This window comes from Anas platyrhynchos, chromosome 11 (assembly GCF_047663525.1).
Source record: "Anas platyrhynchos isolate ZD024472 breed Pekin duck chromosome 11, IASCAAS_PekinDuck_T2T, whole genome shotgun sequence".
Classification (NCBI taxonomy): Eukaryota; Metazoa; Chordata; class Aves; order Anseriformes; family Anatidae; genus Anas; species Anas platyrhynchos.
In genome coordinates, this window is record NC_092597.1 from 4660524 (window position 1) to 4683668 (window position 23145).

Here is a 23145-nt window from a genome sequence, read left to right on the forward strand (position 1 = left end):
GAGCAGCCTGGACTGCAAAAAACATTATGTGCCGACACTTCAAGGAAATGTTGTGATGTATATCATGCTTTTCCAGCTGACTGGTTCAAATGCTCCTGGGGCAACTGAATTAGATTTGCACAGGCATTACGCCTAGAAGGAGTACTGCAACTGGCACATTTGTTTTCTCTTTTCTTCTCTTGGTTTTTGTGTGGATTGTCTGCAAAACATCTACATGACATATTAATGAAATGAACTGTATTAATGTATTCCTGAAACTAGTAATGCTGTTAACCGCATTTGTCAGTATGAATTAAAGTGCGTTCAGCAAATTGCACTATGATGGTACAAAGGCCTGTTGAGTTGTTTGATGCTTAGTTACTCACAGTCTTACAGAGGATACTCACAAAAGAAAGTATTTCTTCAGCAACAGTCCAGGAAAGCTTTCCTTCATAAGGGCCTCTGTTTTGTCATTCTCTGCTATTTTTGCAAGTCATTCACATTGAAAAGATTGCCAAACAGATTTTTTTCTTTTTTTTAATAACAACATGAAGTCACAAAATGTAACATGGTGGTTCAGATGAGGAGCTAATTCTATTGTGTTTTTTGTTTGTTTGTTTGTATTGTTTGTTTGTAATTTAGATTTCATCTTTATGGCACCCCTTCCTGTACTTGTAATTAGATGAATGCCATTTGCATCTTGCAGGTATTTCAACATACAGCCTACTACCTTCCTACTGCAGTATGTTACACCTTCAGAGTAAAATACTCACCAACTAATTATACTAACAAACCTATAAGGAAAGATGGAATATGGTTGAAAGATGCTTTTTGAGACCTCAAAGGCATCTACTTTAGAGATAGCAATGACAACCTCTGGAAAAATATTTTTCTTAATTCCTTCTTATAAGAATCACAATCTTCTTTCAGTTCTGAAAGGCTATCATGATACTAAGGTCACCTAGTAAACAACACACCATCTGCTTCCTCTGGGCAGAGTTCACAGGGATCTCCCCACCCTTGTCCTTTCAAGGCACAGCAACACTCTTGTTTGGAGTGGTTTCGGGACTTCGGCACAGAACATTTTCCATCTTCAAATTTGGTAAAGCAGTAACTCACTCTCAGATCTGCATAGAGAAAAAGTTGTTAGTCTAATTTTGGCAGTTTTCACTTAGAGGAGTTAGTTGCAAAATTACATGAGGTCTCCCTACAGCCCCCCCAGCAAAGCACCCAAATTCCATCTCATTTTAAAAAGGACCATTATTGCCTCTGACAGGAGAGGCTATGATGGGAACACTCTGATGAGGGAGAGACTCCTTCCATCCCAGTAAAGGAAAGCTATGGGATAGAGTGTCTGTCCTATCTCAGTCAGAGAAAAGGAAAAGATTTTCTCATATTTCCAGCAGAGATGAAAGGGCTGGACTCCCTTCCTATCTTCACTCCTTTTCGTAAAAAACAAACATTGACTTATTTATATTTCATTATGAGTAAGAATCACTGAAGTCAAAAGATTTGAGTAAACTTGCAATGATAATGCTGTGTAGTATTAAACTGAGGGGCAATGTACAATAGTACTTTCCGTTATAATTCTTCCCAGAGGTACATGGAACAAAGAAAACTGGCCCTGTGGCACTACATTTTACTGCTTTAAGCTGGGTAACAAGGATGCTGGAGTAGGGCTGAGATCAGAGACCACAAGCATCCAGCAGGCAGAAAGCTGGCAGCTCCCTGGCTTGGCAGGGGAACAGCAACAGGCCGATTGTGGAAGCAGCTGCTCATCCAGTTTTCTGGCTGCAGCATCAATGCTGGGCAATGTCCAGACTTTACAAAACTCCTAGGTAATGGGAAGTTTTAAACAAAAGTTTGTTTTGCCTGAGATACTTGAAAAAAACAGTCTTCTTCAGTGGATGGGGAAAAACATGGTTCTTAAGGTTTGTTCACACAAGTATGCATTTTCCTCTAATATTGCATGTGAAACAACGGTTGGCTTTTATAAAGAAGAAGATAAAGCTGCATACTTTTTTTGTGATTTTGTTTCTTGTTGTGTTTTTGGGTTTTAGTGTTTTTCCCTACCTGGAGAGAACAATAACCTCAGGGTAAAGAAATCTCATTTATACAAGCTACAAAAACACAGCTAAAACAGCCATGCTACTTTCTTGAAGTTGAGGCAAGTAACTATGCCAAACTGCATGGTGGTTTGGAGACCTGGATGAATGTTTACTGCAGGTTCCACAGATTCATTTAGCCCATCATGAAGTGAAGAACTCACTATGGTGTCAATAAGCATCACCATTATGTGCCAAGCATAACTACAGAGGTCCTTATAGAGGTCTTACTCATCAGCAGTTACCAATGTGCACACGGTGTATGGGACATTTAATGATATATCTATTTAATAACTTTCAAAGTATTTAAAATAACTCACTCCCTAATTTGCTGTGCTTATTCTTTATCCACAGAATAAACTAACCTGTGGCTTTTCATTACTAGATGTTCAGTTCTCAGCATTTGACCTGTCTCAGTGCCTCTGAACAGTGTATGTACTAATGCCTGAAGCCAAAAGGAGCTTCAGACTTTTTTAAGTAGATGGGTGCTTATCAGCCATGCCACGCCACTTGCAAATGTTTTCCATCCACACATTTGCGTAGAGAAATAGTGTATAACAAATGCTATATAGAATTTGCTAAGTGCTAAGAACAGCCTTATTCCTGGAAATGCTGTTTGTAGCACTGCACTGCAGTAGTCTCCCATGTTCATGCTTCTACACCATGTCAAACATGTCACAGTCTGTACAGAATCTAGGTAGCCTCAACATTTCTTCCAGGGGTGCAAGAAAGGGCTGCAGGGCAACATAATTTTCTCACTTAACCTGGTGCATTTAACATAATCTTCACCTCTTTTATTGAAATGTTCTCTTTGATGACAAACAGATGTTAGAGCAAGACAGAACCTGGCCACAGCTGAAGAATTACCATGTTTTTCTTGTGAAAAACACTGTTTGAGTCCAGAGTCTCCTTATTATATTAGAAACAGGCAGCTAACAAGGCTTTTATAAAACAGAAAACAAATTCTGAAATGCCAAAAAATAAGAATGAAATTACCTTGGCATCGCCTTCCTGTGGAAGACAACACAAAACCTTCTGGACACAAGCATTTGAAACTGCCTGGTGTGTTGCTGCATGTGCCCAGGGCACAAATTTCTGGCTGTTCTACACACTCATCAATATCTGTAAGAAAAGTAATTACAGAGATGAGAAATAAAAATGTCTGCACTGGCAGATGTACAACATAAAATACAACCTTACATCAACACTGATATCTAACAGATTTGAAAACACTAATGCCAATAGAAGAACAGACAGAAAGAGGGATGAGAAATCCAGGCACAAAATCTACAGTTAGTTTTCAAAACCTCATGTGGTGGGCACGCCTCAGCAATGTACCATCAGCCAAACAGCCTGGGATCAGATTTTTCTTGGGATCTGATAAGGTAGCTCAGGTTCAAATAAAACTGTGTGAGATTTTCTGAGAAGCAAGTGACTTATCAGTTGCTACAGTTCAGAACTGCATACTGCCACAAAAGAATAAACATTACCTACGTTTAGATGCAGAGAACAGTGGTAACAACAGTGAGTAGCTAGAAAAACAAACAGATGAAGGATTGATCTATACACACCTTCACATTTGTCATTTTGCAGGACATATCCAGGAGGACAAATGCATCTGAATGACCCATCCAAGTTCTGGCACGTGCCCGGTGAGCATTTTCCAGGATCCAGTGCACACTCATTCACATCTGAAAAAAAAGAAAGACAACAGCAATTATTTCAAATATGTTATCTCCACAAATCTGCTGTAGAGGATGCTTTACTCTTGATTCCATCAAACTAACGGTGAAACTTTCCAGGAGCAGAAGTGTCTTCATCCACTTGCTTTTCTTCAGCTAGCTATAATGACATCAGTTTGACAGTTCTCTCTTGACCTCCTTCACTTTTCACTCAACACTGTCATTTCAAGGTTTGTTGCACTTTCTTTTTTTGACCCTAAAAGAAAGTACTTACCAACACAAGTCCTTCCATCCAGAGCCACCTCATAGCCATCATTGCAAAGACACTGGAAAGATCCAATCGTGTTCACACACTGACCATTCCTGCAGAGCATCCCATTTCCACTTGCACATTCATCCACGTCTAAAATAACATTGAAAGATACATGAGAAATACTTGCACCAAGTACAACTGCATAGATAAGATTTCTGTTTACACTACATCACACAGTAACTGAGAATTCATCAATAAACCCTTGTTTCAAATGCAAGTGAGGGAAAAATACTCCTATTGGTCTACGTTACAAAATTGTCAAAGCGAGAGTTAAAAAGAGAATGGCATATTTCACAAGCAAACATTTAAATGCTTATAGAAAGGCAAGAAGTTTACAATCAGAAGCCTTTTCAGACCAAAGAAATAGCTTTTTGTCTTTAATCACATAGACCATTCAAAGTGCAATTTTAACACCGTAGAAATGACGGTACTAATGTTAATTTTATTAGAAGCAGAAAGTCTTAGAAACACTTAACTGGTCTCAGCACTCCTTACCTATGCAGTCATTGTTATGTGAGAGGATGAACCCCAAATTGCAGCGGCAATTGAAAGAGCCAATGGTGTTTCTGCAGGTTCCATTGCCACAGGCATCTCTCTCACACTCATTGATATCTACAAAGGAGAAAAAACAAGCAGCAAGAATTTTAATCTCTAATGGGGAAAGGAAGGCCTGTAGCTATCCCCACTGGCACGAGAAATAATCTACTGCCAACACAGAGCAAATAGAAGTAAAAAAGATTTTCCTGTCTTCCAAAAGGAAGATTTTAAACGGGTTTATGTATTTGATAGCAACATATGTAAAAATAGATCAAGTGTCCAATGATAATTTATTCTCCTAAATCTATTTTGTATCTATCTCACCCTCCCCAAGGGATTTCTAATTTATCTTTGATCATAAACATCCTGAAATCTCATCCTATCCACAACAGATCTAAACTAACAGCTACAAATGGGTTAAGTACAGAATTTCCTTCTTTATGAAGATGTCTCTGTTTCTGAAAAGGGCACTTTTCTGGCAGGAAATCTATCCTTCACTTATTCTATTAACAAGTAGGCTGTATACAATTTCTGTATTGCAATATTCATCTATTAGATTTCTTGTCTAAGGAATAAATGAGACAAAATGCTTCAGAAAATTCTAACAAGGAAGGAATATTTTCCTGAGAAATGAAGGCATCAACAGTTCATTAGACAGGATATATATTTTTAAAGGTTCTATCTACAGTAACGAGATGTTCTTCTTTCATTATCAGCTTATCATCTCCATTTACCAGCTATGGTGTTTTCACACCATTGCCAGTGGTAGATGGCTCACAATCAGTTCTTAAAGGGCCACTCCTTATGATACAGAGGATCGGCTTCCATTAAGATAGTCATTAGTCTAAGTACAACTTAATTGGATATACTTGCCTATACACATTGTTCTGTCATCGTTGGTCTTGAATCCGTTGTGACAAATACAGTAAAAACTTCCGACAGTGTCAATACACTGCCCATGGCTGCAGATATTGGGAATTTCTTGACATTCGTTCCGATCTGAAAACAAAGAGGCACATTGAAAGTTAAGGCCTCTAAACTACAAGGCTAGAAAGATGTATTAGCATCAGCCATGATATTTAGAATTCAGTGCAGGTCTCTAATTTAAAGTAGTATTTTTAATTTATTAATAAGAGAAACATTACTAAATAAATCTCTGGAAATGGGTAATTTGCTTGTAAAATACCTTTACAACATTTGTGGAGCTGGAAAAAGTCTAGTGTAAAAATGATATTGCTGAAACATGAATTCTTGCTGAAAGGGAATCATGTCACTAAATTGTGATTTTCAAATCACTGGATTTGAAAAGCAGATTTAATGACATGAAATTGTGTCAGGAGATTTCTGAGTGTTCTACATTGATTTCACAGCAGATGTGAAAGCCTCACATATATATTTATATCACAGTTTGTATCCTTCTCATGAAAGCAGCTTATTGCTTTTAGCCATGTTAAGCGCAATGCTGCTTAACTGACTTACTGAAATCATACAAAACTGAGATTGAAATAAATCCTATGCTCTTTTCACTGAGCTTACAAAAATATAAAAATGCATTAAAATATTAGGCACTCTGCAGAGAAAAAATGAGCACAAGCCGCACCTGTCTTATGCAATGTGATGGTCCTGAAAATCAGACAAACAAGGCATGATAAGCTGTCCTGGATTCAGCTGGAACAGAGTTAATATTCTTCCTAGTAGCTGGTATGGTGCTGTGTTTTGGATTTAGGATGAGAATAATGCTGAGAACATGTCAATGCTCTGGTTGTTGCTGGGCAGTGCTTACACTGAGTCAAGGACTCAGCTTCTTACACTGCCTTTGCCAGGAGAGAGGCTGGGGGTGCCTCACAAGGAGCTGGGAGGGGACACAACCAGGACAGCTGACCCAAAGTGGCCACAGGGATGTTCCATACTGTATGGCATCCTGCTGAACAATAAAACTGGTGGGGGGGTTGCCTGGGGGAGGCAGGAGTAGGAGCGGGGAGGCCACTGCTCAGGGTCTGGCTGGGCATCAGTCAGTGGGTGGTGAGCAATGACATTGTGCATCACTCGCTTTGTACATTTTTTTTTATCACTGTTATTTTTCTGTCACATTAAACGGTCTGTATCTGAACCTGTAAGTCTCCCTGTTCCTCCTCCCCCCCCTCTTTTTTTTTTTCTTCCAGTTCTCTCCCCCATCTGTCCAAGGGCAGGGAGTAAGCAAATGGCTGCATGGTGCTTAGCTGCCTGTCAGGATAAATCACAACAAAAGCTCAAACAGCAAGAAGAGTTATGCTGTATGTAGCCAGAAAATATTTTGCCAACAGAAGCATACAATCACCTGTATAGTTCTGCAGAAAGAGATGGGGAAAACTATCCTGCTAGCATGGGATTTGCTGCCTTACAATAGCAGGGCATCTATTACACTAGTTCAACAGCTACCCGTTTCCTGCTACTCTTGTTATGAATACTTTCAGGCAGAATGCAGGGTTTTATCAATAGTAAGCGAAACAAAATGTCAAAGAACAAAATGTTTGCTGTCTAGCAGACTTTTTCCATAACAAATCAGAAACATGAATAAAATGAGATCTTTTGTTGACCTCATCCACCAACAAAAGCTGGTTTGATTCAGTATGCTTCCTGGCATTTTGTCTGCTGCAGCTCCAAAATACTGCAACTGATATGCTCCCATAAGCCTGTATTGGAATCTAGTTGATTTTAGTGTTCTGTAGTTTTATTTCAAATACAATCTAAGCAAAACATCTAAGATGCAGTTTCATAACAAACTGCATTGCAAAAGTGCAAGAGTGAAATTGTTCCTAACTGCAAAGAACTTCGTGTACTAAATCTTGTTTTCCTTTGTCTGTTCTCCACACTCTGCTAAGCACACAGACCATCCTGATAGCTCTCATCCCTAGGATTACTGTACATCAGTCAGCTCCATTAGTAACTTTGGATGAACATTTACTGATTATTAAGCTCTGCCAATGCTATTGAGGATAGTGCTGCTAACTAGAATCTAAGGAAGGAGAAAGGAAACCAATGCTGGATAGCATGCTGATATAAGAATTCCTAATTCTCTCATCTCAGAAATGTAGAGGGGAAAGAAAAACTATGACTCTCTTTAGTGCTCTGTGAACAGTGAATTCAAAGTCCCACGGAAAAATCACTTATTTTGGGATAAACAGACAATAGAACAGAACAGAATGGAATAGTTCAGTTGGAAGGGACCTTTCAAAGGTCATCTAGTCCAACTGCCTGAGCACTTCAGGATGAACCAGAAGATAAAGCAGATTAATGAGGGCATTATCCAATTGACTCTTTAACACTCACAGGCATGGGCATCAACTATCACTCTAAGAAGCCTGTTCCAGTGTTCGACCACCCTCACAGTAAAGAACATTAGAATTGTTTAAAAACTGGGAGGCAGAATTGTCTTAATTGTTTATAAAAAAAAAAAATACTCATTATACCACGATAGATAGCACCAGAAGAATGCTATTTTTATAAGATAAATTAAATAGTCATAGTATTGTTGACCATGATACAACCTAGTTATGATTCAGTAACATACAAGCTACTATTATATAGTGTAATACTATTTAATGCAGCAGCATGACTGATCGAGCATTGCAAGGTGCTTATCACTATGCTCTCAGCAGAGCAGTTAGGATTTTCCTTTCTTTGCTGGATCAAGTATTTTATCAACCACCTTTGACTCTAATTGTTAAACTTTATTTTCACGAAGTATAAAATAAGAGCAAAATACAGGGAAGTATTACTTTTGTGCCAATTCATGCTGGGTTATTGTAACCCATATCAGAACCTTCCCTGGCTCTTCCTGTACTATGGTCGAACACGTAAAAACAACAATTACATTGGGAATGTATTGCATATTTACATGTGCCACTGCATAGCTTTACAAAACAAAGTTTTAGTTCTCATAGTAGAGTTCAGGTTGCCCCTACACCCTTTTCCCTCAAGGGTCTCATGAAACAATGAAAAACTGCACTGCAGGAAAAAGTGCACTTCCTAAAACTCAAGTACTCAGAAGCGCAAACAGAAGGAAAATGTTACCAATTTCCTTTGTAATTATTATATTGTTCAGAAATGTATATAATATTTACAGCTCTTTAGCTCATAGCACTCTAAAATCTCTGCAATTCTTCAAGTAATCAAGATAACACCAATGCCTCTCTGGACTATGATATTAGAAGAAAGACCAAATAGATTAGAGAACTACAGTCCCAGTCAGGGAGTATCTAAAAATAATGTTCAGGGGCCAGTTTAAACCCACAGAAAAGTTAGGAAGTTTAACAGAAAGCTTTTTAAGTTAGTTGTTGCATATGGCTTAGGTAAGTCCACCTTATCAGCAGAGATCCCAGCAAGCAGTGATTTATTCGTGAAAACACGTGGCAAAAAAAGTGCTAAAACACATCCAGAAAACAAAAATAAATGACTTTATTCAGATGAAGGAGAAAATATCACATTGTCTGTCAGCAACTAAATTTTTAGTGTCAGAAAACAGCTAGTCACAAAGTAGTGAAGCCAGACATGACATGGACTAAAGGAAGATCTTTGCAGTTGGTGGGACAAAACGGAGGTCAAATACCTACTCAGGTGATTAACTATCATTTATGCCCTTGCAGGATGGGCCCATTACTCTTCCGGGAATTAGCAGAATGTTTATGGGATTTCCTAAAAGTCTTTAAGAGGAGGGTTCTTGGAGCCTAGATCACCTCCTAGTATAAAAAATACATCTTACTGAAAAGGAGATATGCTTTTTTAAACTTCTTTTAAAAGGTACTACTTTCTGCAGACATTCATTCATGCAAGGCAGAAGTACTCACCAGTGCAGCGTCCGGTTGATGTGAATCTATAGCCAGGTTTACAGTCACAACGGTAGCTACCAGCTGTGTTGACACACTCAGCATTTTGCTGACATACTGGTCCATTTTGGCATTCATCAATATCTGTTATACAAGAAGGAATTTGACTGTTACGGTAAATTGGTACTTGAAAGATAAGAAAACCACATTGTTTTTAGTGTAAAGGAGTACTGTTTTATTAAGTATAGGTATTTCTTTTAATTCTGAAAACATCAATATACTCATTAAATTAGGTACTTGGTTAAATTTAGATGTCTCCTTGAAATGGTCCCTAATCTGTATGTTCCATTGGTAAAACTTATTCCTGCTTAGAAGACTGATATCATGGTTTTCTGAAAGTATTGGAGTGCACAGGAAAGGACTGTTGCAACCTTCCACTTGGATGGACTTCTTTCAGATTGTGATCAGAAAGAATAAGGAAGTTGCTATGCCCACGTAGATCTGCAGGTGGAAAAAAGCATCCCCCCAGTCGTAACACAGAAACAAGATCCATGTTAGCAACTTACAATATAAATATAAACAGCAACATAAAATTTCAGGCAAGGAAAAAAAACAGTTTTCCTTATTTAAGGATGTGAAAAGTAGATGGACATGAATGACAATTTTTTCTTTTGTGATATTTGTCTGTACTTACAATTTGGGAAGCTCAGTTTTGGATTATTTCCTGTGGATGGCTGCATATTGAAGGCAGCACACTCACTTGGGAGAGCTGTACTACCACATGCAATTTCTACCAGCAGCAGCACCTCAGAGACCAGTGCAATGATATATATACATACGCCATTCTAAATCTGAGAAACATAGTCATATAATCATTTACTAGTTACCCAGACAGACTAAGACAGTATGAGTAAGAATCTGATAGAACAAGTTAAATTCATGGTCAGAGGCAACGAGGTGTGAAAATAAAGCATTAGCACTGGATTTGATTATGTTTTTTAAGCTTTGAAGATGGAATCACAGAAGCAGAATTTTACTGTGGATGGATTGCTGCTAGCCCCCTCGTTCTCAGAATATGGAAGGGAGAGAGCTGTTTTATAAGTTAGATGGTATAACCAAGAGATAGATGTATAATAGCCCTCTTAGAGAAATACACAGTCTAAGAGAGGTGATTCTCACAATCATGTTCTAACAATAGATATTGACTATAAAAAATCAATATTATTCTGGAAAAAAAATAAAGGCAGGTGAACAGGGAGAGAAGCAGGGCACTTAAATGCAATTTTATTCTCATTAAACAGCATTCACAGCACTGGATGGCAGAGCAGAGGCTATCCTCTGAATCCATTCAAGCTTGGGTCAAAGTCAACACAACCCTCATTGTCACTTGGGTTTCTCAAAGCTGCTGCAAACAGAGAACATTATTTCCCTAGAAATGTAACATTTCAAATAGAAGCTGCCTACAGAACATGCTTGTACTTGAAGCTCCTCAATACCTTGCTTTTAGTATCCATTTTGTCAGCAGTCATAAACCACACCAGGGAATGAAGCAACTCATACTACTGCCTTTGGTTTCACCATGAAAATGACTAATACAACATTAGGAAATGTTTAAATTGCCCTTTCCACCCCACACACACACAGAAAAAAAAAAAAAAAAAGAAAAAGTTGTGAAGTGTTCATACTATTTACAGAAATCTTTGTCCCATAAGAAAATATATCTTGGAATAAAAAAACATTATTGTGATTTGACTCAGGATGACTACTCTTGTCTTGGCTTTTCTGTCAAATGTGAAAAACAATGTTTCTTCCCATGACTGCTGACTCATGCTCCTCCAAAGCCTAAGACGTCTGATAGAAAATCTGGTATTTTCTATGCAAAAAAAATATTATAAAAGTCTTAATTAACACAGACTTACTACACTGACACCAGTAATTTCCTTTGCTAAGAATGACTTGCAAGTATCTCAAATTTGCCACTGTCTGAATTGTCAGCTGGTGAAATACCATTTCTCTGAACAATATCAACACTCTACCTTCGCAGATCAGTAGCTTGTCATTGTAGAAGAAACCCACAGGACACTCGCATCGGAAGCTGCCAACCATGTTTATACAGATGCCATTTTCACACACTCCAGGAATCTCTCTACATTCATCAATATCTGCAAGAAGATTTTTTTTTTTAATTCTTGTAAGATTTTTTTTTTTAATTCTTGTAAACAGCACTTCATAAAATCCTCTGCTGAAGAACAAGTCCTCTTGCATTTATCCTTAATAGAATCATCAAGCGCATGTGATCATCAGAACTTTTCCAACTGCAATAGATTGCAAGTCGTTCCAAACTATGAAAATGTAAATGTTTCCTGTTTCCTCAGATCCTGTCTCTTCTCTGTAGCAAAGACATATCCTGCCACATGGGAAGGCAGAGCGCAGCACACACCCCTCCTCATTTCTCCCATCCATAGCACTGGCAAACCTGCTTGTTATTCTGAGTGTTACAATGAAGTTATTTGGAAGAGCCAAATGGAGAGAGTTTAACTGCTTTGAAAATGATATTCCCCACTTCACTAGAAATATTACGATTTAACTAGCCAAACACTGCATCAGAGCAACAGATTAATCCTAAAGCACCTGATTACTGCCTGTATACTGCCTCCGTTTGTTACATGGCACATTATCTGCTTCTTATTTGCATTCTTGTGTGAATAAAAACAAAATAGAGTCCCAGTAGGGTTTACTCAGACTTCAGTCTTTGAATTTCTCATTCTCTCCCTCTTTTTGTTTTGCAATTTGTTACTCACCATTCAAAAGTTGTACACAATAACATATGTGAGAAATATTCTAGTTGAACAGAAAAAAGGATTTTTCTGTCAAACCAATACACAGGGGAACTGGTATGAAATGTCAGAATAAATCTCTGGTTTAGTCCCAAGGAAAGACTCCTAATTCTACTCAGAACAAATGCTGATTGGCCTTACTCCCAGACTGTGTAGGCTTGGTATCTGTGCCCTGCTCATGCAGGACTGATGATAATTTATTTAGAGCTTTATATTGCCTTAATAACAAGCAGCAATAAACATTGCTGCTAGCTAGGAGGAGCTATACGGAAAGCTTGCAGGCTCAAAATTCAACAGAAGGTTGATCTCCATTACACTGTTTGGCTTTTCTTCCTCCCATAAAAGAAATAATTGGGAAAAGAAACATCCTCCCTTCCTTGGGCAGAGGTAGTACGGAATTTAGTTCAAAACAGAAATCACAACTCACCAACTGGTAGTCCTGTATATATATCAATGAAGAAGCCAGGCCTCTGACTTCCACAGAGCGTAGAGAATTCATCTACAATAGAAGACCAAAGCAGCAATTACAGTATTTTGAATTAATCAACGGTCACAAATTCACTACATCCTTTGCCCAAAGAAATTTCTACTTTTACCCTTTCAACATCTGCAGGGTATGTAGAAGTATGCAGATGCTTCCCTAAGGCTCACTGTGTGACTGTGCTTAGTATGTACTTGGGTTCTCATTCAAAGGCCACTGAAATTAGCACATAAAAAGATGAGGAGGGCTTGGGCTCACATCCTGGCTTTGCTGTGCATATGTTTATTTCTGTGCATTACAGTTTCTGCACACAAGTCCAGATCTGAGTTTAAAAAAGTCTGAACCATGAGTTGGAAGTTATCCAAATAATTGTCTAGGAAGTTTATTCTTACAGCTAACCACCTCAAACCAGAGTGGGATATCCTGGGCTCAACTTTGCAGAGTCTTAAGTCAATGTGGAGGCTTCCTGTATGCCCATACAATTAGCCCAGAAACTGCTACATCTTATTGTAGCTGCTTGACATGGATCGTTCTCAGAAGAGACAAAGGTACCTCAGCAGTCAAGGCACAGCACAGCACACACATTTGTTGAAGCAATGGCAATAAAAATCCGGTCAGTGCCTCAGTACTTGATCAATAATAGGCATTTGCCAAGAGATGGATCAAATTATACAGCATGAAGTCTCCCAGAAAATGAAACTGTCACAAAAGAGGCATGGCCCAGCAGTCTGTACACATACCACTCCAAAAGGATTTAAACATATGCTTTCATTGTGACTAGGACTGATCACATCCAGGCCAAAAGAGGTAAGTGATCTCTTCATTTTAGATACACAAGAGCAGACAAAGTCATAGCGCCTCTTTCTCTAACAACGTTACACCTGCTAATAGTATTCCTGTTACCAAGGCTTTCAAATTGCTTCCCAATTCAAAAACGTACCGGTGCTAGGTATAGGACACTGTTCACAAGGCTTATTCCATGCACGTCCAATGTTGTAGGAACAGCAGCACATTTTCTTGGTCATATTAAAGAGTAGCTCGCCATCACAGGTTTGGTTATCAGCATAGTAATTTCTGTAGCACAGACTTCTTCTCATATCTGTGAAAATGAAGAAAAAAAGGCCAACACATCAGCAACTCTTACAAAAGATGGTGAACCTGAAGGGTTTAAGAACTATTCTTCACATAAATACTTTTTAGATGCCTGTCTAGTAGATGTTGTGGTACTGTAGAATACTACATAAAAATTTATCCCTACAAGATTACTTTAAAAGTATGAAAACTTGTCTGCAATACAAACATTTAAGAGTCATAAACACTGCTGTAACACTGATCAGAATCATTAAAGGATTCAGTATTGGCGTTTTGCCTAAACTTGAAAAACACAAGTTTGTTTGTGGTTCCTCCTAAAAACTGTGCACAGGTTGTGATTTCATTCTGTGAAGCCTGAGTCATTTTAGTAGCGTATCACCTGCGGAAGCTTTTAACTGAAAAGCTGAAATGGTAACTGGAAGGATGAACACACAAATTATCAAATCAAAATAGAAATTCTGATGAGATACTAAAAAGTCTGTAATAAAAGTGATCTACCTTGGTTTATGTAATAAGATGAATAAAAGAAGGTAGACTTTTTATTTAGTTAACTCTTGTTTAACTAAATTTAGAGGAATAATTCTGATTTGTGCCAGCTAAAGCCCTGGCCCAAAGCATGAATATAAAGCTTAAAAAAACCCACAACACATACCCATACAGTTGTTCCCTCCATTGACTTGCATGTAATCAGGAGGACAGATGCAGGTGTAGTTCCCAACAGTATTGTAACATGTGCCAGGTCCACATATGCCAGGTGTATCACACTCATTCACATCTAGAAGAGAATAAAAAGGCAGTGAGTGGCCATAGCAGTTTTCTCATTGTGCTTCCAAGAACGAAAATGTCTCAGTAACACCTGAGGTTGGAAGGTACTAACAGAGGACAGCTGAAGGATCGCTGAACAAGGTCATGGTGGAGCAAGGCCCACACAGTGGAGGGGTTTGTGGCACATGTAGCCACAGAGAGTCCAGCTGTGGTGTGAAGATGGGGACTCTAATGTGTCTAGGCAGCTCAAAGACAGTAATTTGGTTTCTGCAATTGCCACACAAAAGTAGCATTTGAGGATCTCATTCATTCCGAATTCCCAAATCCAGACAAGAACCAAAGCTGTTTACTGTGGAGTGCCCATCTCAGTAAGTAATGATGCTAAAAGAGACTGATTGGAGGGTTTAAGTCTGTTTTGACTGGGAAAAGTGAGTAACTTTCCCAACTCAAGATGTCACATTAATTTCATCAAGAGATCAAGATCATGTGACATCTCAAGTGATTCATCATCACGTAGATTTCATTAACATTTGCTAAAATAACAACAACAGAAAAAGTCCAACTTGGTTCCTAAAAAATCAACAGTAGTTCACTAACCTTAACATTTTAAACAATCTTTGACACATCACTAAGGAAAAATAAAAAGGTAGATCTCCTCTTTAACAGGAAACTATTTGTTGAGCTACATAAGCACAATATGCATGAAGCACTTTGCTTCAGTCTTAATTTAGAACCTGAATCTTTTATATTTCTGCAGTCCCTGGAATATCATAGGTACTGTATTAACATTATTAACAGTCTGGAAGGCTGAAGACAGTGTGGGCTTTGGGAAATTTAAGGATTTAAGAGGTTGCCTGTATCCAGTAAAACCTGATAGTTTCACGCAATGTGATGAATATATACTACGGACAGTGCTGGGGGAAGAAAAATGTTTTGCAGTCCAACAAATATTTTCAGTTGGACATTGAAATCAATAGGAGCGAAAATAAGCAGTGGATAAAAAGCACAAAGACACTGTAACCAACCCAGGAAACCAACGGCCAAGTTAGCTCTTTATCTGGCTACCCATAAACCATTCTATTACCCATTACAGGACAGCTATTTTTTTTATAACTGGTTATTAAACTATATTTTACATATAAATGGTTGTTTTTCTGTTTTTGACAAAAATATTATTATTTTGAATATAAATTTGCATATATTTCAACATGGTCAAGAAAGAATTCTCTCTCTCAATGTAAGACTTCAATCTGTTCCAACTTTCCACTGTAAAGCTGCATTGGTCTGCTTATTTTCATTTTCAAAGACAGATCAGTTCTGCTACATGTTGATTTGTCGTCATTTTATACCAATAAAAGCTGAAGACTAGTTAAGTGAAGGCTACGTACCATCGCATACTCGAGTCTCTTCATTCAAATAGTACCCTGATGGACACTGACACTGGAAGCTACCAAATGTATTAATACATTTTCCTCCTTGGCAGAGCCCAGGCAGTTCTTGACATTCATCAATATCTGTTCAAACAAATTCAGAGACATTATCTCATTTACACTTTTCCATTAAAAACAACACTCACTCAAGAGTTTAATAATTTTAGGCATGTAAAAATAGGAAAATGTAAATATTACCCTCTAATATAACTGTAATAGGGTTTGGTCGGAATCCTTCTCCTCCAGGGCAAAGAACCTTATATTCAGCTGAAAACAAAATAGATTTATGAACTTAAGATAGCAGAAACATTTTCAGCACAATTATCTTTGAAAATTAGTCAAACTGTTACAGATAATATAAATGTAAAGTAACCAGATATCAACATTAAATTTTACTCTATAACATCAACTGCTATTTCATTTCATAATGTTAATTTTTTTGTGTAACAGCAAACTTGCTCAAAAGTGATAATATTCTGTCTAGATAACTGAAAGACTATTAAAGTTTTTGATTAAGACTGATGAGGTTCTTCAAAGACCTCTTTCCTGCAGGTATCCAGTAAATGATCACATTGTATTGTTGTGTCTAACCCAGGAAAGCTGACTTACTTGTGTTCACAGGTGGGCACTGTTCACAGGGAACTCCCCAAGCTCTGCCCAGAGAGCAGCAACAGGAGGCCTTAGAAACACCCACTCCGATCTCATTGCTGCAGAAGGTGCCACCATTATCTCCACGTGTTTTAATGTCCAAGTAACAGTTGCCAGATCGTGTATCTATTCAGAACACACATTAGCAACAAACATTTTAGGAGAGGGGAAAAGAAATCACAAACAACATCTCAGGATGAGGGATAGCCTCAGACAACTCTAATTTCTCGTGTAACAGCTAAAGAAAGTGACTTGTGTTGTCCAAGAGAACCCATCTCTTCCTGCATGGATAGGACAGTGGTGCCACATCTCTTCAGCCAGGCTTTTTCTCATTTTGATTTACATTGCCATCCACATTTGTACACCCTTCCAGTTCCAGAAATACACTGCTTTCTCCTCTCTATGAGATTAACATGCGTGAAAGCATCTACTCGTTAGGATTTTCAAATACATTTGAATTTGAGGAGCATCCCTATGCCCTCTTAAATAAACAAAAGCAAAAAAATATCAGAGTAACGAGTAGTCAGAGCCTAATAAAACAGCATTTCCATTGGTCATGAAAGCTCTACCTATCCAAGCTGCACTCAATTGCTCAAAGAGCGTAAGGTGGCTTTATGCCACAACTTCATTTGCCTCCATTTTGGGGCCAGCTGGATGTTGGTTTAAGCTTGGTGAAATTTAAAATCATCTCATGCCTGCTGTAAATTGTGGACAGCTCTAACAAGCCCCAAGGGCTTGGTTCTGGCAGCAGGGCATTGTTGGCATGCTGCATCACTTCAGGCGTATTCTCACTGCACTATTACAAGTTGCATAACTATTACAACAGGCCAGGGGCAGTGGGCTGGGAGTTGGTGAGTCTGTTCCAGCCCTCTTCCATGACCTAGGACTTTCACAGAATCACACAGATGACCTAACACTAACAAGTCCTCCACTAAACCATATCACTAAGCTCTACACCTAAACATCTTTTAAAGACCTCCAGGGATCTCCACCGCTTCCCTGGGCAGCCCATTCCAATGCCTAACAACCCTTTCGGTAAAGAAGTTCTTCCTAATATCCAACCTAAACCTCCCCTGGCGCAACTTTAGCTCATTCCCCCTCGTCCTGTCACCAGGTATGTGGGAGAATAGACCAACCCCCACCTTGCCCTAGCCTTCTTTAAGGAATCTGTGGAGTGTGATAAGGTTGCCCCTGAGCCTCCTCTTTTCTAGACTAAACAATCCCAGCTCCCTCAGCCGCTCCTCGTAAGACTTTTTCTCCAGACCCCTCACCAGCTTCATTGCCATTCTCTGGACTCACTCAAGCACCTTGATGGCTTCAACCCCCTTCTTAGGGTTGTTGTGCCCCAGGTGCAGGACCTGGCACTTGGCCTTGTTGAATCTCATACAGTTGGCCTCAGCCTATCGGTCCAGCCTATCCAGATCCTCCTGCAAAGCCTTCCTACCCTCGAGCAGATCGACACACGCACCTAACTTGGTGTCATCTGCAAACTTACTGAGGGTGCACTCGATGTCCTCATCCAGATAATCAATAAAGATATTAAAGAGAACTGGCCCCAGCACCGAGCCCTGGGGGACGCCACTAGTGACTGGCCTCCAACTGGATTTGACTCCATTCACCACAACTCTTTGGGCCCAGCTACCCAGCCAGTTTCTAACCCAACAAAGTGTACACCAGTCCAAGCCAAGAGCAGCCAGTTTCTTGAGGAGAATGCTGTGGGAAATGGTGTCAAAAGCCTTACTGAAGTCAAGGTAGACCACATCCACAGCCTTTCCCTCATCCATCAAGCGCATCACTTTGTCTTAGAAGGAGATCAGGTTCTAAACGGTTAGCCTTGCAGCCTCTGTGCAACTTCACTTGTAAATAAATATAAGGAGTGGTCCCTTACCAACACAGCCAACACGGGTAGGATTCAGCTCAAAATCTGGAGGGCACTCACAGGTGTAACTACCAGCAGTATTGATACATGTGCCACTGATGCAGGTTGTGGGATCTGCACATTCATTAACATCTGCAAAAAAAACAGCAGGTGGTAAGCATATACTCCAGGACAGTGCATACCATAGATATATCAGGTATAATATGCTGACCACCACAAATCCATTAGTTACTAAGTACTGATATCCAGGAAGTTCTCAAAGTAAATACACATCTTAGAAGTAGAACACTAGCCTGAGATTAATTCATCATTGCACTAGGAAAAAAGTATTTTCCCTAGAAAACCAATCTATCAATTCACACAAAATATTCAAAAATACTTAAGGGAAAAATACATGACATCAGCTTGCCATCCAGTACTGTGAATGGAAACTACAGGGTGCAACACATCTCTGCCTTGAAGATGTAGACAAAGATGTTATCTCTGCTGTATTTCTCCCTTTCTTCTCTGAAGCCACTGGGAAATCAGAAGTTGACAAAAAAGGTGAAAGAGGAGTGTGGAGAAGGCTGCCAGTCTCCATTTGAGTATAATTTCCACTGACATTTCTCTCTGTGTTATTCAGCAGATTTTCTTTATATTCAGACTGATTTGTATAGCATTTTAAAATAATTTCCTAAGGAGCAGATTATAACACTAATAGAAAATTAAAAAGCATGTTGTTTGAAATCATCTTTACCTGTGCAGTTACCACCACTTCTGTCCAGTTCATAGCCTACTTCGCACTCACATCGGAAAAGTCCAGGAAGGTTATGACAAGTACCGTAGACACAGATGTTAGGAAGGGAGCACTCATCAATATCTGATAGAGAAAGAGGAACGGAAAAATGTAAGGTTTCTTTATCTTTTTTAATATAGATACAGAAAACTACAAAAAAGTTCAGAAAACATGAATCTGGAAACCGACTGCTCCTGTGCACTGTATAAGACCAGACAAGAATAACATGCAAGATTTACGCTTGAAGCCTAAGTAATCTAATCTATGGCCTTTTTTATTATGATTTATTTTTTATGCAAAATACTCTTTCCAATGTCACTAGAGACCATACAGAAACAATCTGAACTTACTCATGGGCTAACCTGAAAAGCATAAAAATTAAACATGGCAGGAAATATGCTTTAAAAAACAAGTTCATCCTAAATCAGCAGCCATCTCCAGAAAGCTGAACTTCAGCAAAATAAATTAATAATAATAATAGGCAACCCCCCCACACACATGCTTGTGCACAGAGGTGAATTTGATGCTCATCTTCAGGTTTCTGCACTTGACAGATCTTGAGGTTAGCACCTTAAGCTCACTTCTCTGTGCTGCTTGTCTAAATCATTGTATCTGATTCATTATTTACTGAATGCTTTATGTATTAGACAAAGAACAACTAAATGAAACAATAAAAAAAAAAGTGTGTGTTTACAAAGGACCTTAAAATACTGTGTTTTGTGTACACATCCGAGACATCAAGGAAAGTCTGTTTTCACAACGGAAGCTAAGCTTTATGTAAGATATTTAAAGTTAGCTAAAAGGTTTCAAAGTAAATTGTTGCATGAAACACTATGAAATGTAATATTCTTTTAGTTTATGCACAAATTCACTCTCGTAAATTAATTCTCTTGGTAGATTACTAAAAAAAATACACAGAATACTTTTCAGGGGAAAAATCCTATTTATAGTGATGTAATTATGAACTCCCTCATATATTATTTCTTATGAGTCATTAGTATGTCAGATGATACAGCTGCTGCTTCTGGACTGACTGAAGTGATAAGTGCTATACAAACTGGCTTTCATATATCATTACCAAATATATACCCTTACACACATTGGCAAAATAGGTATTCATTGGGTTTTGTAAATCTTTTCATATAAAAAGCTCTAACTGAAGAGTGGTAACCAGTTCAAAAAGAACAAATACTCTCGGGATTTTTTATTTTTTTTAATTTTTATTTTTCCATGGTCATATAAATTTTCTGTGAGGCTTCAATCTCTGATTTGGCATTTGGCAGAAACCCTCAAAGCAGGCTCACTGTATTAGCTACCAAACCAGTGTTTTTCAGCTTCATGTGCACTAAGACAAAGTAACTGTTTCTGTTTAACTGTTACAAATAAAATGAAGAACTGTGTGCATACTGACCAAGATGAAATTGTAGTTGACAATGCCATTTGGATCAGCAATCATGTCTACTAATAATACGTGGAAAAACAGTCTCCAAAAAGCTGTCCTTTCTCTATACAATACGTAAATGAAGACCCGGAGGTCCATAATAAATACTAGTATCCAAGCACATAAACAGAAAAAAAAAGCAACTATTGACAGTTTTCATGCAGTTCTCAATAAAACCGCAACTGCAACCAATTGTAAGACTTTTCAAACATAAAATATTATTAAGGCTGAATTTGTTGAGCGTTGTTTAAAGCTTACAGAGAATTACCTTCACATGCTTTCCCATCCGGACTTGGCAAAAATCCCATATCACATTCACAGCGATATCCTCCCGGGGCATTGAGGCACTGCCCATTTTCACAGAGATTTAAGTTTTCTGAGCATTCATCTAGGTCTGTAAAAGAAAAAGAAATTGGAGATTTACAGTAAACATGGTTTTCTCAACAACATTTGTTTCAGCTAACTATGCAGTTTTACAAGAATTTTAACTATTCTCTTAGCTCTGAACACTTGCAGAAGAAACTACACCCTACTTATAATTAAAAGAAAAATTAGCAACAGGTACAGGCTGCTAAAGTAGCTACAGCTAACAATGGTTGGAAGCCATACACACAGTCAAATTTAAAGTCAGAATAAGAATGTGAATCTTGTTATCGTTATCGTTTCTATTACAGCAAAGCCTAGATACAACAATTGAAATAGGAGGTTTACTGTGCAATGAGCAAACATATGGTAATAGACGGTCTCCATGCCAAATAGAAAACACTAACAAAAGTGGCACTGAAGTGAAAATAACTCGATCAAAACCAAACGGCGATTTAACAGCTGATGAGAAAAACGGCCTTGCTACTGGGCTACGCTGCCCTTCAGATAGATTGTGGCCCCTATTTTCTAGCTGACATTTTATACATTAACAAAAGAGCCTACTTGCTGCAACAGAGTCTAGCTGTCAGTGTGAGTTTGTTACAAGTCCGTGGCTGGCAAAGCAAAGGTAGTACCGATCAGGATGAATGCTGTATATTTTGGAAGAGAGCTTACAGAGTATTTGCATACCCTAGTTGGAGCCCCAGCCACCTCTTGCATCCACGAACAGTAAGCTTTCCTTTTTTTTTTTTAATTTTTAATTTTTATTTTTTATTTTATTTTTTTTTTTTTATTAAGGTGTTCAGCTGAACACAGAATCTCTCTAAGTGCTCTGAAAGATGTAGTTTATAGACTCCTGAAAATCATAAATCATCATCTAGGAAATTAACAAAAAGCCCTGCAGGTTATGAAGGCCACTAAGGAAGCTGAATCAGATTCAAGACTAAATTATACAGACTCGATTAAATGGAATCCCAGGGCTCATTTATAAATTGGAATGATTCAAATTCTGCCTTAAACCTGCTGAGCCAGATTCTCAGATGCAATGAAAACTACTGTTGTTGATAAAGCACTACTAATCTGCACCAGCTGAAAATCTGGCCCACTGTCTTCCCATTGCTTTATCCTCAACATGATCCCCCTGCATTACCATCAATGCTGAATTCCTTAACGTAATAGCAAGGTTCCTGATGACTAAGCCTATGTGAGCTGATCCGTTCTTCAAAGCAGAAGACTGCAGTGTGGGTGGGAAACATTACTCTAACAATATTTTATAATCATATTTACAGTTTATAAAATGAAGTTTTAAAAGCAGCTACCTCCATCATTCTACGTGTCCTGACACCATCTTTCAGGATGATGCAGTAAATAGGGTAGATAGCACAAACTCATTTGTGAAAAAACAAAACAAAAACATTTTTTGGTAGTTTTATAAAACAATTTTAATAACGTACCCTACTATTTAAATATTAATGTTGGCAGCCAGTGGATTGGGTTACTAATTGGATAAATTATATGATGAAACATTGTTTTAGTAAGTTTGCCACCCACTCCTACTAACAAGAAAAGCTCAATGAAAACTTACATTTTATCAAAAGAAAAAATTGACTGCTTTAGGTATAATACACAATATCTTTAAAGTTGTCACAACTTAAATGAAGTAGAAAACAATGGAAGATGACATTCAAGAATAACTTCAAATCTTTAAAAGCTTTTTTTTTTTCTGTATTGAATCACCGACTAACTTAGGTTGCAAGACATCACTGGAGATCATCTTGTCCAGCCTCTGCTATACACAAGGCTAATTTCAAAATTATATCAGGTTATTCACAGCCTTACCCAGCTGAGTTCTTAGTAATTCCAAAGATGGGGATCTTACAATATCTTTTGACATCTGCTGCAGAGCTTAAGTGCTATCTGCTGAATCAGCAACCTAATTTGGGGAGCACCAGACCTAACGTAACATAATCCTGTAGCTGATCCACACTTTATATTCTAGTTGAATGGGATTCT

The 23145-nt window shown here is 38.3% G+C and overlaps 1 protein-coding gene across 4 annotated transcripts in view; it reads right to left on the bottom strand.

Annotated features, from left to right (window-relative positions):
- Nucleotides 1-23145, bottom strand: part of FBN1 (fibrillin 1) — a 160265-nt gene that overhangs the window by 17326 nt on the left and 119794 nt on the right. For all 4 annotated transcript variants that reach the window (XM_027466792.3, XM_027466790.3, XM_021272413.4 and 1 more), the window contains 17 exons: nt 21038-21163; nt 19290-19412; nt 18563-18685; nt 16636-16800; nt 16225-16293; nt 15985-16110; nt 14484-14606; nt 13680-13838; nt 12686-12757; nt 11458-11583; nt 9443-9565; nt 5490-5615; nt 4575-4691; nt 4041-4169; nt 3656-3775; nt 3081-3206; nt 957-1106 (listed from right to left, as the gene is read on the bottom strand). In XM_027466792.3, the coding sequence (XP_027322593.1) occupies nt 957-1106; nt 3081-3206; nt 3656-3775; nt 4041-4169; nt 4575-4691; nt 5490-5615; nt 9443-9565; nt 11458-11583; nt 12686-12757; nt 13680-13838; nt 14484-14606; nt 15985-16110; nt 16225-16293; nt 16636-16800; nt 18563-18685; nt 19290-19412; nt 21038-21163 (2103 nt within the window). The remainder of the gene's footprint in view (nt 1-956; nt 1107-3080; nt 3207-3655; nt 3776-4040; nt 4170-4574; nt 4692-5489; nt 5616-9442; nt 9566-11457; nt 11584-12685; nt 12758-13679; nt 13839-14483; nt 14607-15984; nt 16111-16224; nt 16294-16635; nt 16801-18562; nt 18686-19289; nt 19413-21037; nt 21164-23145) is intronic.